Genomic DNA, 25,226 nt, shown 5'->3' with positions numbered 1-25,226 from the left:
CTGGATCTTTTTCCACGAGTCAACTTTTAAAATCACACTACATCCCCTCAGCCACATTCACAAAAATAATATGAACTACTTTAATCTGAAGGCAAGCCACATCCCAGAGCACCATGACCTGTAAAAACAGTTCCCTAATTTACCTTTATGATACATATACAATTGTACAATGTCATCTAGCTACATGAGAGCCTTGTTTCTCTTAATAAAGCTGAACATTTGCCCTCCACACCTTAAAAAAGGCACCGCCCTGATCGCTCACGTCTGTGACAGTCACAGTGCATCACAGGAAAATGAATCGGCAAGAAAAAAAAAAGATGGGGGGGGGGGGGGGTTGTATTGTACAGCGGTTTGTATTGTCAGGAGCCAGTGAGATTATTTACACCACTGAGAAATGGTAAATTATATTAAAAAAAAAAAAAAAAAAAAAATCATACAGAAATACAGTCTCTAGACCGAAGGAATGATACAGTATTTCTGTGAAATAGCAAGCAACTTAAATGCTTGATTATGCGTTTATGAACCAACCGTCATCTCAGTGACCACCACCAACCAAACGCTAGTAAATTTAGATGGATTTACTGGTCAAACCTAAAAGATAGTTTGGGATTCACCTGCCAAAAAAAGACAAAAACAAAAAAACAATGCTTCCTTCCATTCGTGGTCTGCCGCGACAGGCCTGGCTTTATTATAAAGACCAGAGCAGCGATTCATTAAGTTGTGTATTTTAAATGCCATTCTGGAACATGAACTTTCTTAGAAGCTCCAGAATATTTAACAGCTTTAGAGGGATCCGCTGGATCAGAAACAGGCTTGAACGGACGAGCGTTCGGCCGCTTTCTCAAATCAAGCTGCCAGCGCGGTTCTGACCTGAAAAGGTTGTTTAATCCCACAACTGATCAAAAACTGCGACTGTCCAGACAAAACACTTCGGCCTTGGTTCATAAACTGAGTTGCTAGTTTTATTTATTGAATACACTGAATTTTTATTAATAATAAGCATCAAAAACAGTAACAAGAAAGGCAAAAGGAAGAACAGCATGAGAATGACATTTACCACAACCATGGATTGAACAATTTATCTCACATCAAATGGAAAATAAAGATGGGAATGTTCACTCACAAAAACAGTGGAATGAATTTAAAATAAGAGAAGAAAAAAAAAAAAAAGATTCACAATATATAATTGTGCTTGGCCTTCTCTTCTATGAATGTTTTTTTACTGGTGATTTTGTAGCAAAAAAAGGGGGAAGGACTTGACCTTTTCCCATAACGGTTTAACCTCGATCACCATAACTTTGTGATTCTCTCGGAACTGAAGGCATTCAGGCCGCAAGAAACAGGAATAAAAAGGTGTACACACCAACTGAGGTGATGTATTCAGTGTGGCTGCAAGAGATGGACTGATAATGTCCCCTAACTTCTCCCTGATCCCTCCTGGATCGCCCGAGAAAGGCCACGGCAGAAGGTGCTCTTCAGTTAGGCTACGATTCCAGTTTCACAGCGATACACACGATGCAGGGCCGAACACGAGGGTGCCTACTTCAGCACGCAATGGCGCGATGCGTGTCAATCTATAAATATATTAAAAACCTCTCTGTTAAGACTGATAACTGGCTGATTGGTGCAACAGCAACAAGGTTAGAGGTTAAAGGAATGTACACAAGTCAAAAATATTCAAGCTTAGTTCTGATAGACTGAGATTCTACACTGTGTTTCCAGTCTGGCCAAGATCACGCTGCAAAATGTAAAAGAAGAAGAAAAAAAGACCAAGCCTATACAAAATGCCACACCCTCCCGCACTAAAACTTATTTAACTCCACAGAACAATGTCTGTGGTGACTGACCTGTGGGGGAAAAGGGCTTTTTACATTTTTAAATTTTTTTTTCTTTCCTTCCTATATTTTTGCATGATGTTGTGCTAGGACTGTTAAGCGCTATAGCAAGGATGGAGCTGTGGACACGGCATGACCCCCGACATACTGCGATGAACTGAGAGTTTATCTTTTAAGACTTTCATTTTTCCACTTGTGACAGCACTTGAAAGTGGAGCCAGGTTTGGGAAAACAAAGAGGATGACGAACATCCAAACAGAGACAGACATCAGCACAGGCAGACAGAGAAAGAGGCAGGCAGACAGACAGAGAAGGACAGACAGACAGGTCAAGGGTGTCTGTGGTGGAGCAGTGAAAGCAGCACAGGGACGCAGAAGGGGATGGGGGTGTGATTCAGAGTCTCACAGGACAGATTAAGGAACAAGAGTAAAATCAAGAGAAAGCGGCATTAAGATGAGATGGCACTGGACTTTTTCTTTTCCTTCTTTCCCTCCCTGTCTCTACCTCCACATTCTTATCTCCCTCTTTTTCTTTCCCCTCCCCCCCCCCTCACTCAGATGGACTCCACGTAATTGGAAGGCAGCATGCCCTGCTGACCGGTGCGCTCCACGCGGCCGTACATCCAGCCCTCGTCGATCTGCTGCACGTCTATGATCACATCTCCGTCCACGAAGGACACCTCGTCCTCATCAGCAGCAGCGTAGTCGTACACTGCCCTGTACCGCTTCTGTGGACAACCACAAGGAGTTCAGTCAGTTTCTGAAAACGGCTGCCACGGTTATGGTCGGCTAGAAAGGACCAGCAGATGGATTATATGTTATTTGATGTAGAGGATAGGTGGAGGACCTACCCCTGCACTGGGAGGCGGGGCGGCGGCGGCGGCCTGCACTGGTACAGGAGTGGGCTCATGGTTGAAGTTCTGAGAGGCTCCAGGCGGCTGGAAAGCTGCTGGTGAAACTGACGGAAAAGTGGAGGGAAGATGAATGAGCTTTTAAAAAAAAAAATAATAATAATTTAAATGCATCTTAATGCCAGGTCTATTAGAGACTGGCAGTATGTCTGCATTGAATTTTGGATGGCAAGACAAGACGTGCATCCAGTGGCTCCTGATTTCCTCGTTACACAACCTACAGAACAAATCTGTTTGGTGTTAAAGTGTAAACACCAACAGCAGGATCGTTCATATACTTAACTTTTCCACTGACCACCTTCAATTAACTTTCTGACATAATATTGTTCATATTCATGACTTGAAAGTTGCCAATTTGGAGCTCCGGCAAACATTCTATATTGGCTTGAGTCATGTTTATTGATTTAAACATTTATTATTATCAGATTATACATTAGTAGAATTACTTTCATTATATATTTAATACAGAAATGTTTATAGCTAAATGGATTGAATGCAGAGGAGGCGGGCAGTGAACAAGTTACAACCAAGACACCCGAGCGGTGCCACCCAGCCTGTTGAGCTCATACAGGGATGATGCTTTATGAAACTAGGGTCTTCTCCTACCTACACATTTTAAAAACTATTTTTACTACTATTGCTCCTTCAACTGCTTCTACAACTGTAGACCGAGTGATCAGTAAAATTGTAATAACTTATACGTTGCTACGGTTGGGTGTGTGTCAGAAGGAATACCTTGGCTGGTGTTGCACGGTATGTTATGTGGCTTTCCTCCCATCATCTTCTTGTCATACTCCTCATGGTACTTTATCTGGAAGAGACAAACACAGACAGTGTAATATCACATTAGAAGATAATGAGTGCATGCATCTTCACGCAAGCGCTTCAAATCCACAGGTGTGGTTATCTAGCCAGGAAGTCGTCCCAGGGTGTAGTTATTTTTCTATCCACTAGAGGTCCACTGCTTGCTCTCCAGCACCAGTGTGTTTGTGGCGATAGGTGGCAGGGCGCCCTACTTGCAAGCAAAGCCTCTGGAAGCAGCTTGATCCAGAGAGGAAATGACATCTCATCGGCCGGAAGTAGTGCGAGCGCATAGCTGCTCAACAACGCTCACTGACACATCAGGAAGGACAGGTGAGGCGAGAAAAAGTGAACCCACTAGAAGCTCGAACGCTTGTGGCGAGAGTGAGGCAACCCTCACTGACGCATCAGAAAGAGCAGGTGAGGTGAGAAAAAGTGAACCAACTAGAACAGGAGTATTTAATTAAAATTGAGCGATGTCCATTTAGATAAAACGTCCTCATGCAAAAGGTATGTGATGTCCCAACAATGTGTCACCTGTGCCATATGCGTTTAAGTGGCATTGCAGTTGTATTAATGTCTGTATGTAGTCAACAACTGTCAAATTAAATAAATATAAATATAATAATAATTAATAAAATAATAATAACTTATTATTTATTGTCAGATTTACAATTCAACTTGATGAAATGTAAACAATACATACTCTAATAATAAATAAATGTCCTCTCATTTAAAGTAAAATAAGGGATGCATAAAAACAAATTAAACACATAACCAGAAAGCTTTTGTAAAACTAAAAGTACCTAATTTTAGAAGAAAAATAATTGAAGCGAATTGTCCAGCAGCTTTTAATAAAGTTTATTCAGGTGTGACTTGATGTCAATCAAAAATGTTGTTCTAAAAAAAGAGAAAACGGTGTGCAGGGACTTTCTGTGGTTACTGAAACCACTCGTTTCAGCTTTTTGTTATCATTGTTGGGAAGTGAAATCACACATTAGGATTCGGATTATTCGAATTTGAGTGGGTATGTTTGCTCAAAAGATCTGTGCTGTGTGTCTCGTAGTGGCGCTTCACATCGCCGCTTTTAATAATAATAATAATAATAATAATAATAATAATACTCCATTTAATTTATATAGTGCTTTTCAAGATACTCAAAGACACTTTACATTATACACCGTAGACACAGCTACGGGGAGCAATGCAGGGCTAAGTGTCTTGCTCAAGGACATATCGACTAGGGCGGGGATTGAACTGCCAACCCCTTGATTGAAAGACGGGCATGCTAACCACTGACCCATAGTCGCCCCGATAATATCTGTAAAAGGCAAGAAAAGCTGCGTCGGTTAAAATAGAAGCGCTATAGGTCTGGCGTCTGGGTCCGGACAGCAGTCCCTCTATTGGTGACCCTTGAACTAGAAGCTTGAACGCTTGGGGCGTTCATACGAGTAAATGCATGTATATTACAACTCTCATATGCAACGGAACATTTTCCCCAGAGATCTTTTCTTAGTAATTAACAAAAAGCAGCAACTGCGCTACAATTTCAGCAAAGAGTTCCCGATTAAACCTCCAACCTCTCCAGCCAGTGTGACAAAGGCAGCAGAGAGCGTTGAAACAGAGTCACGACGATGAAACTGAAACCGAGTGAGTGCTCTACGACTATATCACCCGTCCCCCCCTTATTACCAGGCCGATAACAGACTGACTCAGTGTCTGTCAAGATTTACAAGCCCGATTCTGTCCTCGCTCAATAAGCCCACTGTGCTGCTGGCGGTAGCGAGAAGTGTGTTCACGGACGGGACGGGATGACGCCGTGTTTGTGCAAGGACAGTGAAGCCGGCGACTGAGAACACAGGGACTGTTCTCAAGTGCAATATGCTAAGCGAGAGTGTGTGAGGGAGATCATTTTAGTTTGTTTTGAAGGAGTAGGTCGAACAGATGGTGTGTGTGTGTGTGTGTATATTTTACAGGAAGTGCCCCGGCTGCTGCTGCTGAACTAAACTACTGCACTTCTCAATCCTCGCTGCTCGACAAGAGGAAGGTGACGGGAAATGAGAGAAGAGTCATGACAAAGCAAAAAGATAAACAAGAAAAGTTAAAGGATTGAAAGAGTAGCCTGGGTTTGTTCCTTAGTGTCCAGGGAAGAGAGCCAAAAAGGAGAAGAAAGACGTAGCTTTCAGCTTGAGCAGTTCCCGACGTTTGGCTCTGAGTGACGCACTAATTGCAAGCAGATGTTTTGTTTATTTTGTTTATCATTTTTGACTAAAAACACAAAATTCTTCCCGCCATAAACCCACATTATACATGTGCATCTTTCTTGGTCTTGGAAATGTCCTTGATCTTATACATACAAGATCTTTAACCACATGAAAGCAGTAATTACCCATCACCCTCCATGCTAATTAAGCAATTAGCAAGGCCAGTGCAGCGCTGGTTATGGGTAATGAAGGCTGCTTTGCATACCAGTGTGTTTCACTTGGAAGAATGTCTTTACAGCTGGCTCGCACAGTCTGAAGTAACGAGGTAAATACGCCACACCTTTCTCCAGCGCTGTTTTGTATTTACAGAGAAATGGCATATCATTAACTGGAGCCGAGGGAGAGAGTGGAGAAGAATCATCCATGTGGAGAGAGCGATTTGAGGAGAATTACTACAAATGAGGAGCTCCGTGAGAAGCGGAAGCCTGACATTTACTGGTGTCAGTGACCAAGACGCTTAACAATATGCTAAATATTATACAACTGGAGCTCTTGATCTGGTGAAGCTCTCTGAGGACGGGGATGAAGAAGGTGCAGCCGATCTCAGGCAGTGAAATAAAGAAAACGATCAATGTGCTGGTGGTTTCCACTGATGATGTTTGTGGAGTCTTCATAACGGAGCCGACCCGACATAAGTATTATGCAAACTCTTAAACTATGCACATATGCCTGACCCAAATAAAGTCAGCGTGAAGCTGTGAGCAATTCTCAAGGAAAGAAAGGACCCGTTTTAGTGTACTTCACACAGAGCAATTATCCTCCTCAGAAAGAAATAGTCAATTCAATACTGGCAAAGAGATAGTGATATAAAAGAAAACTAAGGATCTAAGGGCAGGCACCACACTAGAAGAGCTCTAAATTATTAGTCTGTCAAAACACTGAAAGAAATGAGGCGCTCTTCTGTTACTATTTGGAGCGATACATACAGGTGGAGGGGCAGCAGATTGTCTTGGTGGCTGTGTTGCTGTGTTGCTGACACTTACATTGCTGATTTGATCCTGCGTTTTCTTAATTCTCTGCATCTCTGGCGTGTCTGCGACCACGCTGAACCCCTTTCCTTTACTCTTCTCAAAATCCTCCTTGTAGAGAACCTGCAGAACAAACAATTCATGTCAGAAACAAAATGAGGTCCTGAAAACATGCAAAGGCAAACAATATGGGCCACCAGTTGACATGAAAATGCGTTGGTGAGTCAAGAAGGAAAATCCAACAAATGCCGCACAAATGATTATTTATAGATGCTCCGACCTGGATTCTTTCAAAAAAAATACACAGAAGAAAGATAAAACAGTGCGTTTTGATATTTTTGCGCTCGTTTTAAATGAATGTGTCATTATTAAAAACATGTAAAGATCTTCACCAATATTATCTATGGCAGACAACTTCCCACGGATACATTTTCAGCCCATATTTTTATGAATATGTAAATTAAGGTGCTAGTGAAAAAAAGAACAATCCCCATGTCATATTTATTTAGTCAAATTTATTAAGTTGTATTTCACATAAACGATGACTGAAGCATTAGCAGTGTGTGTGTGAGTGTGTGAGTGAGTGTGTGTGCGCGAGTGCAAACAAAGGAAGGTTGGCCCAGCATCTATATTGCATCGTCTTCTGTGTGTTGACGTTCACTTCCTGTTTGTTGCGCAGTGAAGGCCGTACATTCAGGATGTGGTAGTAACCATGTATGGTCATAATGAGAGGTAGCATGTGACAAAGAGTGAGTGTGTGAGTGTGTGAGTGTGTGTGCGTGCTTCCAAACCCCCCACCCTATCCTGACCCAAAGGGCAGAGGAGGAAACGTCCAGCCCATGCAGCGTCTGATGAGTATCAGAAATTACGATGCGTGGAGCTTTCCTTCACTGCTGCCCTGTGGCTGATCTCTGGCATTCACACACACACAAACACCCCACCCACACAGAAAGTGTGCGGTACATCTTCTATTTTTACAGCTTCACCTTCTGGCTCTTTTCCATCTGATCTCCCTGGCACATGCCAAGACATTTCAACGATGACAAATCAGTTGATTCCACCTCCCGACACCAACCGAACCTTTACTCCTGCCTCCATGGTGACTGGGCACATTTTCTGCACTCCTCCAAGAATGGAAACAAAGCACCCCCGCCCCGCCGTTATGTCTGACACTGCTGAACAGAGTGCTGACCAGTCCTCGTCTCATCTTCCAACACCTTGTGATGCCATGACATGGCAGTGAGTCACAGGGGTGTGTGTGTGTGGTTCATATGTGCCGCTGAGAAATCTGGTGAAAACTATGGCTGATCCTCATTCCACGGGACATTATACTCGGTTCTCAAGCCTGCGCACAAAAGATAAGTCATGAAGAAGATTAATGTGGCCTTGACTCATCATTGTCCTTCATTCTCACTCTGCTCCTATCGGTCAAAGTAGGATCCTCCCCCTATTGCTGTTTCTCAGTCCATCTCCTTTGTCTTTTTGGAGGTCTATGCAACAGCTTTCTTCTCCTCCAATCATGCCTCTGCTTTCTTTCCCCACCCACACTGCCTTCTCTCGCTGCTCCTTTTTCATTCATTCATATTTTACTGCCTCAACAGCAACAGACGGAGTCGTACCATAGAGCTGGAGCCCTTCCTCATTATATATATCTCTCTGCTTCCATTTGCATTCCTCAAGCTTTCCTTCCTCTGGGGATTTTCTTTTATCTCTTCCTCCTTCACCCTGCACTCCTCCCTCTCTTCCTCCCTCCGTCCGTCCGTGTGTTGGTGCCTTCCTGTCTCTTCCTTGTTCCCCCTCGCTCATGTGCGCCTCAATGCTCTCCCTCTCCTCATCCCCAATTCGTTCTCTCCAGTTTCTTTATCCCTCATTCTCCCTCCGTCACATTTCTTTCTGTTTTCGCTCGCAAAGTCTTGTAACGAGGTGTAACAAACCTCTACCCTGCTACCATAGCAATAGGGTTCCCGTAGCAACGCAGGCGGCGGTGTTGGATGGCCACAGTTCTCCACAGACAGCTTAAACTTCCTCACGCTGACTCAACGTACTCTCAAAGAGTACAGAACAATACTGGAGCACACAAGCATCACAGTGCAAGAGGGCATTGAATATCTACATTAACCATGTGTGTGTGTGTGTGTGTGTGTGTGTGTGTGGTGACATTCAGATTTTAGATTTTTTTTTAAACTGGAATTTAATTTAAAACTGAAGCCAAGCGATATGGAAAAATGTAATTACTTTTTGAAAAAACACTTGAATATTCTGTGGTTTAATAGGAAGTTCTTCAATGACCTTTTCTTTAAAATGGGAGTCTGGCTGATTTATATCACAATCGGCTACTTTTTACATTTCTGCTTTCCTTGCCAGGAGATTACTGTTTACTTTAAGCGGCGTCATTTTTTTTTTTTTTTTTAAATCATAAATCATGTTAGAGCAATCTACTTCTGTTAAAAGCTTGAGATTTTCCTCTGTGTGAAATCATAGCTTCCTGTCCACAATGAGCACTGTGGTCACACAACTGCTGCGGAGAAGAGAAAGAAAGCTCATCTTTATTCATGACATCATTTGTGTATTAATAATCTCATTCTTAGGCTGGTGACTACAATAAACTGTTAGCTCAATGTGTTTGGGTGTATGGCTGTGTGTTTGTGGGGAGGCTGTTGCGATATACAATCCATGTAGACAAACACCATCTGTCCCTCAATCCCTTAGTTATCCCCCTCCCCACATGACCACTGACCCCACCCGAATACTCTACAAACCCCCCCCCCAGTCTCATCTGCAGTGTTTGACACAGACACCCGGATAAGACAAGGGATGTGCTTTCTTTAATAAGCCTTGTCTCCTCTCTGGACAACTCTCCTCTGCCACATAATAAGAAAACAAGCTTCTCCTTCACCTTCTGATGAATACCTCAGTCCCTTTTGTCTGCCATCAAATAGAACATACATTTTATAGCCAGTGACTTGTTACGCCGACTTCCACTACAGACAGCGAACATATACGAAAACCTTGTTTAAAGTCTATTGGTACGTACACATCTCTCTCACTCTATTATAGCCATCTTTATCAAGGCAATAACACATGACCCAGTTCAGATGGATATTTTAGTCTGATGTTTTTTTTGTTTTTTTATATCTTAGAATATATTTTGGTCTTTTAGCCTCTGGAGAAAGAGCCGTAGTAGTGTTTTCTGTGGTTACAAAATCGAGGGCTAAGAAGAAGGGGGTATTTGAATAAAATTAGGTGCAGAGATAATGTGGGTGTATCTATGATCAGTACACTTGAATGGCCGTGGAAAGAAATGCACGGCAACAAAGATGCAGTAAAAAGAACAGTGGTACTGGGCCACAGCGAACATGGTGCTCTATAAACAGCACACAATTTATTAGTCTATAATTCAGTTTGCAACCATCATCGAAAGCATACTAATGACAGCCAGACACATTAAGTGTGAAACAAGACGGCTGTAAGAGTACTGGTTAAACCAGGATTACCACAGAGTATTTGGCTTCTGAGAGTGTGACTGTATTCGAGTGTGTAAAAGCAAAGCCAACCTTACATTTAACCAATCACAGACATGTCCTGGAGGACCAAGACCACATTCTGTGGACACATCGAGCTCCTTCTGATGAAAACGCCTTGGTCTTCACAGATTACACAATGGCATGGATGTAAATCTGTGATTTTTCAGGCAATTCGGTTTCCACAAATGGGTTCAAATGTGGTCACGCTTAGTAGCTAAATGAAAACGCACTATTTCTTCAGACTAACCCGGTACTTAGACTTCATTTCAGACCTCAAGCTCAAGTTGTTTAAACAAAAAACAAACAAAAAAGGTAAAAGGGCTTAAAACTAGAGTAATGGACATTTCTGCTGCAATGCTTTCTTGCATAACAAGGATTTAAAACATTGTTTTCTTTTTACAGGCAATAATAGGAAATGGAAAGTGTTGCAAAACAGATTTAAGCAAGATCCCATTTGATATTTCTAAACTACATAACCTTTTCATATAATTTAACAGGTGCTAGTATTCTCGTGTACTTCTGTCAGATGTGACATTAAAAAGACAGAACTGGTAAGAGAGGAAACTGCATATTCTTGCCAAAGTAACTGAACCGACAGTCTTGTAGTAAGTTTGCTGATCTGAGGCTGTGAAATGTTAAAATGTACCAGGCCAGCAAAGTTTTTTTTCTTGAACATAGCTTTTCCCTTTAAAAAAAAAAAAAATCTCTATAACATCCTATGTATCACACTATTGGATGATCATGGACCACGCCCTTTCTTCCAAGTCTCTTACTTGTCCATTGTGAATTATTTTCATGCTTGACATCTTCGGTCAGTTGTCAAGCTATGAGCACACAGTTATCTTTAATATACACAACTTCAATTAGATGATTTCAACTTACTCCCAGGTCCATTTTTAGAAACAAACTGTGTGCGTTTCAAAGCTAGGCCATGAATCCTATAAGTAGCTGCTAACAGTGAGGGAGAGAGTTACCTGGCTCTGCATCTTGCTCTGCTCTTTGAGGCGGCGATTCTCTGGAGTGTCAGCCACACAGGTGAAGTTTGTCTTGGGGTAGTGTCTGAAAAATAAATTAAAAAAACCCCACACAAAACAAGGAAGAATGTCAGCACAGTAAACACACACTTTTACTCAGGCTCTCACTGTGACGCTCAAGTCTAGACTCTAAGAGAACAAGAAGCATAACTCAAGCAGTGTGCAGTCTGTAGCCCCACAGTGGGGACATTTGTTATTCAAGGTGGTCCTGAGGTAGAGTAAGGAGCCCCTGTAGACAAAAAGCATGTCAGTATTACACACAATGCTCTGTCAGTGGGAGCCAAGGTAGTCTGAGAAAGAGGAAGTGCAGGCCGGGGCTGTGTGGGGGGGGATGAGAGCCCAAAGGTTTCAGAGTTTTGGAGGTGAGCCATAGCCGGTGTGGAAAAAGCCTTCCATGCTTACAAAACACAGACATACACACACACACACGGGGGATAACAGGAAGAGAAACCGTATGCAACAGACACAGCGACAGGGTCAAAGAGAAGGTGGGTGAGTGAATGACGTCATGGGCAGCGCCTTTCAGCAGAGCGTGAAGGCAAGTCGGTTTTCTGAATGGATTCTTGAAATGTTCTTGACATTCAGAGACCCATAACCACCCAGCCTCCTGCTCGGGAGAAAAAGCTCCGCCTGGTACAAATATAACAAAAGATAAATATACACAAGTAAGCAGAAAACATGCAGACATGCATGCTGCACACCAAAAAAACCTTCATCATTGCATGCTTAGAGTATTGATTGCAAAACCGCCGTTAATGGTTTGTGCGTGCAGGGCATGAGTCACTGTTTTTAAATACACTGGAGGCTTCTGTGCACAAGTAACCTTCAGGTCCACAAATAACGGTGCCTGCCAGTTCAGTGCGATCTTTAAGGCAGCAAAAACACATGGCTTAAATCCAGTGAGAGGGGAAGAGCTCATCTAACAGCTCATATGGACTGCAGTTCCCAGCCTGCCTCAGGCTGCTGGGCGACATCAAAAATCACCAAAATCAGTGCCTCTGGCTAACCCATTTAGGAAATATGTTTACCGTTTCCCTGACAACATGGAAAACAAACTGAATTAGCCTTTGTCCTGTTGAGATTATGAAAAGTAAAATACTTTTAACAAAAGGATTGTGTTTGGTGTATTTTACATAAAGTTTTGAAATAGGAGCCACTTGAAAGAAACCCAAAAATAATTTCAAGGAGGAGGAAGCGTGTACATTAATGTAGTATAATGTAGAAATTGATTGAAGTTTCAAGCTGCGTGTGATACAACAACCCCGAGCACTTGATCCCTGCCTTCATCCATACAGGCGCATGCCGGTTTGTGCACACTCACGCTCGGCTTTTACAACCGCTAGCACTCATTTTCCTGACAAGGAAGCCTTCGGCAGCATTCAGATCTGGTGGTTTTCTACGTTAGCAGCCGAGGCCAGGCAGGCTGCGAACAATTATATCAAACCATGCAAATGAAGCTACTGTTATTGGTGTTGAATATCTAATTACAGCAATAACATTTTTTTTTAATAGGTGTTTCCTACGCAGACTTACTACTTTTGTGCAAACCTCCAAACTATCCGGTACATTTTAAATGAAGAGTCAAAGTGAGGCCGAAACAAGACGATATGGCTAATCAATTTCCATTCGTCAATAGGGTCATTTGAGACTGAAGAAGCCATCCTTCATCGCTGCAAGGAGAATCGAAGTTGAATGGCAGTTTTTGAAGAATTAAGTTGCACGTGACAAATGCATAACTCTAGGGATTTAAATGGGTTCAGATTTAGCAAAATTAACTAACTGACTGCCAAACATGTTGCCCTTTTAGTCCATTTTTTCCAGCAATCTACTTTGTTTGGGCGGCTGTCCCATTTACATGTAAATCTTTTCTCTTTGGAGCTGGGCGTGTCTGGTTTGTGGTGGAACACACTTCCTCTAACAGAGCATCCATTGTGTCTAAAAAAACCCCTACTTGCCTGAAGAAGATGGGTATGTGTTGAAGCCACAAGTCTTAACAGTGTTCCTCTCATCTTCAATGAGTCTTTAGAAACTGTCCTTGAACTTAGGGGGTCAGTAAATTGCGACAAAAAATACACAACAGGGTTGAAGATAAAAGCTTAGTGACTCTATGGGATCTAGTAATGCGTGTGTCTGTGTGTGCAACCACGCTCACATTTCCGTGCCCGTTTAGGGCTACAAGTGAGTCACAAGAACACTCATCTCTCTGTCAGGTTGTATAACAAGGTAACAAGTCACAGACGGGAGAGGGTGACACATGCACAAACTCAGTTAGCCCTGTGAACGCTAAAGAGGGAGTGATCAAAATGGAGGGCAGGAGGTACTGCTGTGTGTCACGCACACGCACACGCACACGCACACGCACACGCACACGCACACGCACGAGGCCTGTTTGCATAGTGGAACCAGGAGATGTTGAGTCCGGGCTTGACCCTGTGTGACCTGGAAAGGTTGTAGTAATGCATCATTCAGAGGAAACATTTCATCTCATTCGAAACACACGCGTAACAGTAAAAGAATTGTTGTTCGAAATAGAAAGCGACAGGCAGAGATCTCTCCAGTTCGTAGCCATGACCGATTTATGGTAGTGTTTAGTGGACAAAAACTGGCAGGCATGAGTGATAACGCTAAATAAAAACATTTGTGACAAGTATTAATAACACCACATTTATGTTCAAATTCATTTCAGATTATCAGTCGTTAAAGCCGCGTCCCAACAACGCTCTGCCCTACAGTCCCCTGGGGAAATGAAGATGCTTCATGTCAACTTATCTGCCCTCCCAAATCTCCCACAATCCCCCCCCACCCCTGCCGTGACTCTCCAGCATCTAATCAGGGATGAGACTCTCAGGGATGCGGTGGGTGGGAATAAAGAGAAAACAAACAACGCCTATATCAATTACCGAGCACAAATATAGGAGTAATGATAAAGTAGTTATCCCACAGAATAATGACAGAGAACAGAGCCTGGAGTCCTTTCCTGAAGCGGGAGGCTCTTCCCCTGATGATGTTTACTTGATAAGGCTCGTTTTAAACAAACGGAAAGAGGCATAATAAACAGGCTCTGAAGGGCCTTGCTCCTGCTAGCGCAGGGAGCTGAGGGCACATCGGAGGCAGGAAAAGGGAAATGAAGACGCCAAATGTGACAGTAGAACGACACCTGCTGAGGGGCTTAACACCTGAAACTAAGTGGGAACGATTGGAAGCAGGGACAGGGTCAGTGAGATTTTAGGACAAGAAATGTTTACTAATATTTAAAATGACTGTTATTATATAGTAATATATGATACCATGTTATTTTAGCATATAATTAGACCTAGATAAGGGTGTTTTTGCACTTGTGGCTCCTCGAGTTGGCGTTGTGAGACTTTGCTGTGTCTCATTCACAGGAGACAATTTGGAAGGAAAAAAAAGCACAGCTGTAAATAATTAAAGTAATAAGGGGCTCAATTTCATTTAGCTGCTTCAGTTTCAGGGTTTTATTAATGCTGCCTCACTTTCGCAGCTTACTAGGGCACTTGAGTAAAACAGAGCCCTCCTTAGAAATGCATAACTGTGGGGAAAACTACAAATATGATAATATAACATAAAGCCTATTGCATAGTTTTTAAAGCTTAGATGGGACGACACATGCACACATTCACCTGGGAGCTGGGTGTCCTCCAGAAACATATTAGCACATTTGGTTAACCTAGAAATGAGTTGTATTTATGTCAAGTTTGTTGGCCCATCAGATCTAGTAGTCTTTTATTCTCATATCAGGTTGGAACACGTTTTTCTACGGAGTTGGAAACATATACAACTTGAGTGAAAAATGAGAGCTGTGTGATTCCATGTCATGCATATAGTGGGCCAGGGAAAACTGAGTGATTAAAGGAAAATTAGGGAAACTGCTGGAGTTCAAATTAGTCACACCTCGCTTATTGTTAGTTAGCTGCAAACACCTGTACTCTCCGATTAGGGACATTTTAATGGCTGTTGGTGGCTAATAAACGCAGACAACCAAAACACTTTGGCAGCCAAATGTGGATGAATACAGCAAGACATGTTTTGCATTCAATATGAACGTATCTTTTCAGGGCATATTTATTTAAAAATAAATAAAAATGGCAGTTCACAAAAAATGTAAGCAAAGTAGCATGTCAGAACACGAAGCAACACATTCTACACACACACACACACACTGGCAGAGTGTGTGTGTGTCAATGGATTCCTGATGATGAGCCTCTAGTGTGCGAGTATGTTCTGGGGCGTGAGTGGACATGCTAGTTTTCAGTGTGTCCGCCTGTGTCACTGTAAAGGAACTTTAGGAATTTCTTTTGTTGATACACCACCACCCTCCCAGCCCCCCTTAGAGGAAGAGGAGGTTGGGAAGCACTTTCCCACACCACACATAGGCGGTTTCTGAGAGTGGTGCTAGAATAGTCACTGACAAACAGCAGAGGAGGGAAAGAGGGGCCTTAGTTGGGTTACAACATAATTTCACACACACTTGGAGAGTCCTATTTCTGTCTGTGGACAGATGAAACACTGCCGTCATTGTCTTTGTGATGCAGGCTGAACCAATCGAGAAAAAAAACAAAAAAACAAAACATACTCACTGACATACACAAAATGATGACTTAGGAACAACTTACGCATTGCAGTATGGTTTCTTCCCGAAGCCTTTGTAATTCTTCATGTTTAGAGTCATTTTGCAGACCTCGCAGCTGAAGCATCCTTTATGCCAGTACTGTCAGAAACAGAAGACACAAAACGTTGGAAAAAAAAAGGGAGATGAGACATTTGTTTTATCTTACTTGCAAACCTAAAAAAAAAAAAGGACCACACACAAAAACAGCCAAACAACAACAAGCACAGGAAAGCTAATTGAATGAGTCTAAGGCCAGAACTACTTTATATTCCCTTGATGTTTCACAGGGACAGGAGACAGAAGGAATGGTGGCTGTGAAAGAAAGTGAAGCAATGTGGAAACACAGTAGTTTGTGTGCTGGCATTGAACAGTTAAAGAAACCAACGTCCCCATTTGGTCCCAAATTTTATGCTTAATATTCATGAGAAGATTGGGCTAGTTGCGCGGTTGTGAGCAGAAATGAAGGAAATGTAAAGTGTTTGATTGACAAGCATGTATCTGCGTTTTCGCCATCTAATCTGTTGCCATCCATTTTCACACCTTTAGTGCTCTTAGCTCAGATGTATGTGTGCAAAAATGATCAGTTTATGTTTTCTACATACAACAGAGGCTGTTTGTGATTAGTCTGTCTGTCCATCTCTGCATGTTTCTGTACCTCCACTATCCATCTTCATCAGAGGCCATGCCTCTACCTCGCCATGCCTCTACCTCACCATGCCTCTACCTCCCTTACTCCCACCTCCTTTTCTTTCCTCTCCTGACACTGGGCTGATCTGCGGCCTGAGGGTTCAAAGAGGGATTGAGGGAAGGAGGATTGGAGACAGAAAAGAAGTGGAAGCAAAGAGGAAACGTGAATGGGAGGAGCTGCAGAGAGCAAGAGGAAGGGAGGGTTGGGCAAGAGAGAGAAAACACCAAAAAGTGAAGCAATGATCTGGCTGCTTCTGCTGCTATCGTCAAGGGAAGGGAGAAAGGAGTGCGAAGACACGGCGGGAGAGAGAGAGAGAAAGAATGGATGGGCGGGGAAGAAAGAGGGAGTCCTTATTAACATGGCGTCAGGGTGCTGCGTCATCCCTCTCATTCTTTCTGACACTAAGTGTCTAAACAAACACAGAAGATAAAACTGCAAAGTAAAGTAAAACATCACTTTTTGATTCACTCAAACATATACACGATTCAAATTAGAGATTCCACACACAACTCCAGAAAAGACAATATAGGCAGTGATACAGTTACAGATAATATAGCGTGTGTTACAGCACTGATAAACAGCTGGAAATAAATTAACAGGGTGTTGATGTTTACCGAATTGTGAAAGCTGCAAATGGACAGAAGGTACAATCATCACAGTGCTTATGTATAGGAACATGACCAAACACACATCACAATGGCCATTTCACTTCCTTCCATTATCGAACAAGAATATGGCTTCAGGTGGGTTTTATGAACAGTCTTGTCTGTCCCATCTGGATGAAGTGGACCACCCAGGGTGGTAAGCGAAGACAAGAGGCAAGTAAGTGTGTGTGTGTGTGTCTGTAGCTGTGAGCCAGCAATATTGTACTACAGCATACTAAAGAGGAGGCTCGCTGGAGAGGCTGAGCCTGGGCTCTGTTCAGTGGAGCTGTGATCCACAGCCAAACACAGCCTTCCAATGCAGACTCCTTATCCCACGAAAACCCAATCATGGCCTGAGGGAGTTGCAGATGGACACATCGTGTTACTCTTTCCACTGCACTTCGTCTCTATTGTTCTGGCTAGTGCTGCAATGGCAAATCCCTTTACAAACAACAGCATAATGCAGGCAGATTCCATTTCCTCTAGCTTCAGCTGAGTTGCAGCTGTGGTGGCTGGCTTCTTTGCATGCATACTGTCTGGTTCATCTACTTTTAGTGCAGCATGATCTGCTCCACGAACTACTGCTATCCCCTTCTCCTAATGGAAAAGTGTGAATGCAATGACTCTCTGCAGAAGCCGAGCATGGACTTCGACACTCCTGTTGTTTCCCTGAATAAATATTGACCGTGGGTCTATTCCAGCAAACAAGCCTGCTGAACTCAACCTTGGATGCAGTCTCGTAAACTACAAACACAACACGGCCACTTCACTACACAACCTGCCCCACCCCACCCCTAAGCCCAGCCCGCTAACACATATTCTACTTTTTCTTTTTTTAAACTTTATTACGTTCGTCATATTACATACATACATGACATTTGGTCTCTGCATTCAACCCATCCTTAGGAGCAGTGAGCTGCTGTGAAGCGCCCAGTGAGCAACTGGGGGTTCAGTGTCTTGCTCCAGGACACTTGGACATGCAAACTATGTGGAGAACGGGGGTCGAACCGGCTACCTTGTGGTCTCAGGACGACCACTCTCCCAATGAGCCTCAACTTTAGTAACCTCTCAGGTGAACAGAGATCGGGTTCACACTAAACTGCCTCTTGGATGAAGCAATAACTATCAGACATCTCTTAACACAGGTGCTAAAATGAAATCAGGCCACATGTTGCAGTGGTGGTCAAGCCAGTTTATGTCCACATTTACAGCATAGTGGGAATATCAAAAATGTAAATGCACTGACATTACAAAAGAACCACCTGGTGAACTTGAAATAATATACCGTATGCATTAAACAGGCATCTTCTCTAGCTGTGTAGCTGAACACACTGGTTTCTCTTCTATACTCAGCAGTGGTTGTAGTTTCTCAGAGAAAATCAAATCTGGAAGGAGGTGAAATATAAAATCACCGGAGAGGCATTCGAGACCCATCCCATCTGAACCTAGACACAATCTAAATATATGTTAGGAATATATAAATTAGTTCTGGGATTACAACAAACAGATTCCAAAGGGAAAGATGGGACAAACAGCGATGTTAGGGCTAGAAACATCCCAAATGTGTGTTGAAGAGGCCATTCAGCACTTAGCCTTGTCCAGCTCCAGGAAAAACCTGTCTATTAGGTGCCAAGGCAGGATCTGGCAGTCAGCTGGAAAATGAGGACACTGCAGAGATGGAGGCCTCAAAATAAAACAATCGAAAACCGCACTGTCTTGCTGCATCAGTGCAGCTCAAGGGCACATGTGCACGCGGGTGTCTTTACGTGTATGTGAGCAATAATCGTGTGTAGTACAGTCTGTATGTAGGTTATATGTCTCTCGGTACATGATGCATGTGTGTCAATGGGGGAGACTCCATCTAACAGCAAAAATGCTCATTCAGCCTTGCAGCTCCTTCTCTGTGAGAACCAAATACAAGTTGACCAGATCAAAAACCCTGCAGCTATCTGGGAGGCCAACACATCTTCAGACAACACGCATGCAAACACATCTTACACACACACTGTTAGTGAGAGTCTGACCAGAAGCATACCCTCACATACCAACTATAGACCAATAGGAAATGTATGTGACTTTCATCAAACACTTTCTGTTGCGTGTCTGTATGTAGCACGGCATCATGAGGAAACCAATGTTAGGTCACACGGGAAAAGGGTTTTAACGGGGCTTGTGAAACTAGCATTTTGAAGTACTTTGACCACAATTTTAATGCTCGAATTTAAATACATAAGGAATACCCAGAAGGCATGCTCCGGGTCTGAAAAAGTGAAGCCAATGCGGAAGTGCTTTGAATTTGCTTTCCCTCTACTCTGACCAGCAAGGGATGAGACCTCTGGTTGCAAAAAATAAGTAGAATTGTATGGAATTCTACTTCTTACTTGTTGTTTACTGACAATGTAAACAACAACAATGCTGTAATGGTCTAAATCGCTAGTTTAAAGTCTTCGTCATTACAGCATGATGTTCAATTAGTAAATGATGGTCCCATATAAAGTCAAAAAGACCCTAAAGCACAGTATTTAGGGTCTGCTTTTGCTTCAGGCTACCTTGTGATTGAAAGGTTGCTATTGCTACCAGAGTCATATGCGGCGTTTCTACGCCACTCCCCCGCAGTCCTAAAATGGTCACTTTCGTTCACTGGTTGCAAAAAGCCAAGATGGCGACGGTCTCAATCCAAGATGGCGGCGATCAAAACTCCAAACTGGAGGCTTCAAAACGGCTGTCCACAAACCAATGGGTGACATCACGGCGACTACATCCACTCCATATTTCAAATCTATGGAAACACCACGTAGAATTTTACCAGGACATGGTTGGTGTTATTTTCTATACTGATTTCTTGACAATATTGTGTCATTTTAAATAAACTTTAAAAACGTCAATCTACAGGCTGCGTTAATTGGATTTTCAAGATCCAGTCTTCTGGCAGTCACCAAATTAAGCACCTTATAATACTGAAGGACATCCCTAGGGACCCTGATAAAATGTTTCAGAACTCTTGGTCAAATCAGCAGCCATTCAAGTCTAAACCACTTTGTTTCAGGCTTTTAGCAGCTGATTAGGCCTCTAAAGGATGCTGTGATGGCTCTTTGACTAAGATGTTTATTTTCAAGCAAAAGTGGCTAAATGTATTAAAAGCATCACCATACCATGGTGGGACATTACAGCAGCTTATGTGTGAAAGACTATTATTGCTTAAGCGCTATCTGCCTGCAGACAAAGTGCCCACATCTGGCTGGTGCTAAAGCAAACTAACTCATTAAAGCATGCTAGTTAATTATTACCCAACCTGATGCCATTAATTTTTACCCAAGCCAAGGGGCGTTGTTGCTGGCCAGCAAGCAGAGGGAGTGAGTGATTTGAACAGACATGCTATGCTAAAGAATGCATTTAACACACTTTCGAAACCACTCCAGACTGGGATGTGCACTTAGTAACATACACACCCTGCCCCAGCAACAACAACAACAACAACAAGAAAATACCAGCTGAAAAGATGAGATGAGCATGGTAAAGGTGAAATGTCAAAGCACTTCTTCCATGTCATAAATCATGATAAAATCACCTTACAAAACGTAATTTGCCGTGTTGAATGGCTTCTATCAGATAAAACTGTCTCTTTGCCGTTTCTTTCTATGCTTTTTATATTAAACCAGAGCACAGATGGAAAATTGTATTGTGCTGATAGAAATAAAGCTGATATATTGTAAGAGAAACAGAACATGTGCACTAGTTCCTTTTTCTGATTAAACGCATAAAAGGAGAAGTACCTTGCTGCTAACTGTGGAGTCAACAACTCGGGTAATTTTAACTGTAATGTGTGTTTGTGCATGCGAGTCATTAAAGGGAGGTGTCTCGTGGTGGCTGGACAGATTTCTCACCTCTAGTGGCATTTGGACAACATGAATCAGCGCTCAGTATATTGTGTCTAAATATAGACAAAGCGGTAGATAAATTCCTCTAAAGCCAGAGGAATTGTGTTCACACTAGACAATCCAAGAGCAAAACCTCCCTGTTAATAATGAGGACATATAATATGTCTTGTGATTAACATGATTTAAGATGTAATATTAAATCAAAATAACATATCTAAATGATAGAACATTGTGATATGTAGAATAACTTATTTACTGTTTATAAGAGAATAAAAGCATTAATGATATCTAAGTACAATTTTTATATTTGATTTTACATGACAACACATGATGTAAGCACCTTCATGCCACAAAGACTCTACTGAGCTGTACAACATAAATACTGTACTGACCTTCAACCCCGTTCTCTAGCAATTTCATGGGATTGAGGGGCACCAGTACATTTGAGTCTCACATATTGAACAAAATCCCCACACTGAAGCCAAATAAGACAGCAGCCAATGTTAGTTAAATAATCATAAAAATGCACAGAAGTCTTAACTGTGAAATCTAGAGCACAAAACTTCAGTATGTGTCAAATATATCAGATTACCACACACACACACACACGTTTGATAATGCCAACTGTGTCTAAACATTTGAGATTATGTGAACCAAGAAATGCAGACACCGAAACACTACTAAAAACACATATTTTAAAGTTTATATAAAATTCTCCACGACTACATCAAATGATTTGCTGCAATTGCTTGTTCTGCGAGCATAACATCAAGGGGGTAAAAGCAGGACAGCCGTCTGCATTTAAAAGCCTTCAACCACATGCCAATGCAAAGAAAATAACCTCCTACCTATCCTTACTATGTCCTTGCATATTTTACTTTCTTCTCCACTCATGAGCTGTTTTGATATCGGTGAGGCTGCGTCTTATCTGTGATACTCGTTACCATGTGGGAGATCATTTGTCTGTATCTGAAACAAGCAAACAGGTCTTGCCTCTGAAGCAATCTTAACAATATTCTGTATAAACATTTTTCGGGATGTTTTGACAATGCGAACATATTCACGAGCCAAAACACATATTCAAGAGCCAGTAGCAATGTTTGTGCTTCATACTTACTTATTAAAAAGGATGCTGTCTAAACACGTCAGTTTCTCACATTATTTATAGACTATGAAATACTGTGTTCACTGAAATAGTAGCTGGTTTACTACTCAGGACCCAGTAACACCGCTTCATAATCTATGGTATAACAGCACGTTTAAATATGAATACATCTCGTCATCACCTGCAGGTAGGAACAGGCCCTCTCTGATTAGGACATGCAGACAGCTCGTAGAGATATTAAGTGCACAGACACTCCAGCAGAGAGGAGTGTTTTAGGAAAACAATGTGCTTTAAGCATCAACCACTCAACACCAATCTCTCAATTTATCTTCAAAATACACACTTTCTGAATGCTGGAAATAGCTATAAATCTAACAGTGATACAAATAATTGTACTTCTTCAGGCATTGCCCATTAACCTAAACATAACAAATTTTACTGGTACGGTTTATTTATTTTTGTGTGTGTATATATATATATATATATATATATATATATATATATATATATATATATCAGTAAAACTAGTAAGATTTGTCATTCAACTACTATCCCTTCCCTGTTACAAGTTTTACCGGCTGACATTCAACAGCTACAAAAAGCTAATCTGAAAGATATGAGCCTGAGCCTTGAGCCAAATAAGCAGCTCAAGTATTTTAAGGACTGAAAGTAAGCCAAATAACAAGGCAAACCGTCACGAAGAAAGGGCCTCAACCCAAATTCACTTCCTGTCTTTACATGTGCTGGGCTGCCCGCTCTTTTGCTGGGCCCAGCAACCTACTATACTGGAATGCAGCTGACAAACAAACAAGCCTCTGTGGCTCAGCCACTGCACACCACAGAGGGATATTATAGAAGAAGCCTGTCAGGTAAAAGGTATTTGACGGTAGCGGAGAATAGTAATGGAAGAAGTGGCCAAACCCTTGATTTCCCCTGACTTCACCTGAGCTAGCCTTGCACACCGAACAATCCCCAGCTGGGGATCGGCTGCTTTAAAACAGACGAGGGGAGCGTTTTTTGTGTGTGCCATGGAGAAGGGAAAGGGGAGGTTGTTTTGCTGTGTCTGAAGGGGTGAGCGCTGATGCGGAATGGCAGCAAAGACAGACAGCAGGCTACTCTCCTGTGCTTGGTTCAGAGCAGGGAGACGGCACAGCAGGCATCTGACAGAGCACGTTTTATGGAAGTATCTGTCCGCTGGAATGCACTCAGCTTTAGGCCAGATAACAAAGCACATTGAGACTGTACTTGTGGCAATACCAGCCTTCGAACATGCCAATATGACTCATGTTTGTTTCAGGGCTGTGCATGACGAAGGGTTTGGAGATAAATCAATTACAGTCCGAAGCACTTTGGGAAAACATTAGTCATGGTGCATTCAAGAACACGTCTTAAGAACACATCCGTGCAGAGAGCAATAATGCATCCAATCAAGAGCTGGTGTTACTTTAGATAATGTGCTCTTTCCCTACATTCCTTGTCAGTCAACCCTAACGGATGAAGAAGGCTGAACAGGGATTGATTTTCAATAGTCATTCTGACGTCCATTAGACAAATTATCTACTTGCTCAAAGCCCTCCATTGGTAAAACATAAATACATAAACTTTGCTATTGATATGCCAAACATTGCAGACCCCACCCACCTAGTAAATTAAGTGTGTTGCATGCATCTGGTTGAAAAGTTCAGTGTAACTGAGTGCAGGAACATTCAATACATGCAATAATTAAACCATGACGACCTTTGCCTCCTTGCAGCTAAAGGGATGACAGGAGATGTGCTGAGCCACTGTTAGCTCAAATGGTTGCTCACATGTGAATTAGTGACCTGGACAGAGTCACTATGGGTGAAATTGATGAGATTAGCACCTTGGCTGAGATTAGGCTATTGCTTTGGACTGAAACCTAATCTAGGAGGCTTCACTAATGATCCCTGACTGGGATTAACTGGTGAATTGGACACAGATATGTCTGCATCAGCCCACGCTGCCCACGAGAAGCGTGGTTATTATGAGACTATATATTAAAATCAGAAAAACCCTGGATCATTTAATATTTGGTCAGGTAACTCGTTTAAGTACATAACTCGAGTTTCTAGGTAAGGTTAGAGGCGTTAGCTGACGTTGTTCATCCAGCCAGCCAGCCAGGCCCAGACCAGGATGTCGGAAGCACTGCGAGGCGCTGGTTTCAGGGTGAATCCATTTCGCTGCCTCGGGTCGCTGTGTGGTGAAAATAATAATATGAATTCGGCTTTCTTAAAAAAAAAAGTAGGCCGTTGTCCACACGACGAGGTGTCTTTTCGTGTCCGCTGCGCGCCCCCCCACCCCCCGAGCCTTCGCCTTACAGACGCCGAGCTAGCCGTTAGCTCCACTCGCTAGCGAAATACCTGTCCTGCTGGGGTGCTCGATTCATTCACAAAAAAACATGTGAAATGTGTCATTTTGGGAGAGCGGAAATACGTGCGGTCAGTGTACGAAGGGAGGGCGGTGCACTTAGAGTATTTTATACAAGGAGAACACAAAGTAAGACGACGTTCTCGTGTTCTTACCTTGTCCAGACAATTCACTTTTTCCGTGGGGTAAACGACTCGTCCACATCTGTCACACAACGGATTCATGTTGGAGGAATGCTCTTCTAGCTAGTTAGCACGGACACCGCCGATGATACCGTTTGTAGCTTTGTGCCGTCGAGTACTCGCTTCAAACACGAGCTACGGTGTACGATTATGATCAGTAGCAGACCGACACTAATCTAGTTGTATGTAGCAAATCCAGGAGGTTGTTGTTGTCGTTGTAGCCGCACAGCTGGCTGTCAGTCCACTAACCAGACACGGAAAGCGCGCTCCTGCTTCCTCTCTCGCTCTCTCTCTCTCTCCCTCCCTATCTCGACTGCGCGTGTCCGATCAGAAATGGAAGCGGCAGTGTGGGAGGTTAAATGTGTTTTTGCTTGG

The 25,226-nt window shown here is 42.6% G+C and overlaps 1 protein-coding gene across 3 annotated transcripts; it reads right to left on the bottom strand.

The window, feature by feature from the left end:
- Positions 1-936: 936 nt before the first annotated feature.
- Positions 937-25,180, bottom strand: lasp1 (LIM and SH3 protein 1). 3 transcript variants are annotated; one of them, XM_034540169.1, is made up of 7 exons: positions 24,825-25,180; positions 15,971-16,065; positions 11,277-11,361; positions 6,794-6,901; positions 3,481-3,556; positions 2,686-2,792; positions 937-2,562 (listed from the first exon to the last, which is right to left on the bottom strand). In XM_034540169.1, the coding sequence occupies exons 1-7, from the start codon at positions 24,891-24,893 to the stop codon at positions 2,389-2,391; spliced, it is 714 nt and encodes a 237-aa protein (XP_034396060.1). In that variant the 5' UTR covers positions 24,894-25,180; the 3' UTR covers positions 937-2,388. The 3 variants fall into 3 exon arrangements, with proteins under 3 accessions (XP_034396060.1, XP_034396061.1, XP_034396062.1); XM_034540170.1 differs by lacking the exons at positions 15,971-16,065; positions 24,825-25,180 and adding an exon at positions 11,598-11,766; XM_034540171.1 differs by lacking the exons at positions 15,971-16,065; positions 24,825-25,180 and adding an exon at positions 11,488-11,599.
- Positions 25,181-25,226: the final 46 nt, after the last annotated feature.

The sequence above is a fragment of the Cyclopterus lumpus genome, chromosome 8 (genome assembly GCF_009769545.1).
Source record: "Cyclopterus lumpus isolate fCycLum1 chromosome 8, fCycLum1.pri, whole genome shotgun sequence".
Taxonomy (NCBI): domain Eukaryota; kingdom Metazoa; phylum Chordata; class Actinopteri; order Perciformes; family Cyclopteridae; genus Cyclopterus; species Cyclopterus lumpus.
The sequence above is the reverse complement of the archived record's forward strand: the minus strand, read 5'-3'. Positions and strand labels throughout refer to the sequence as shown.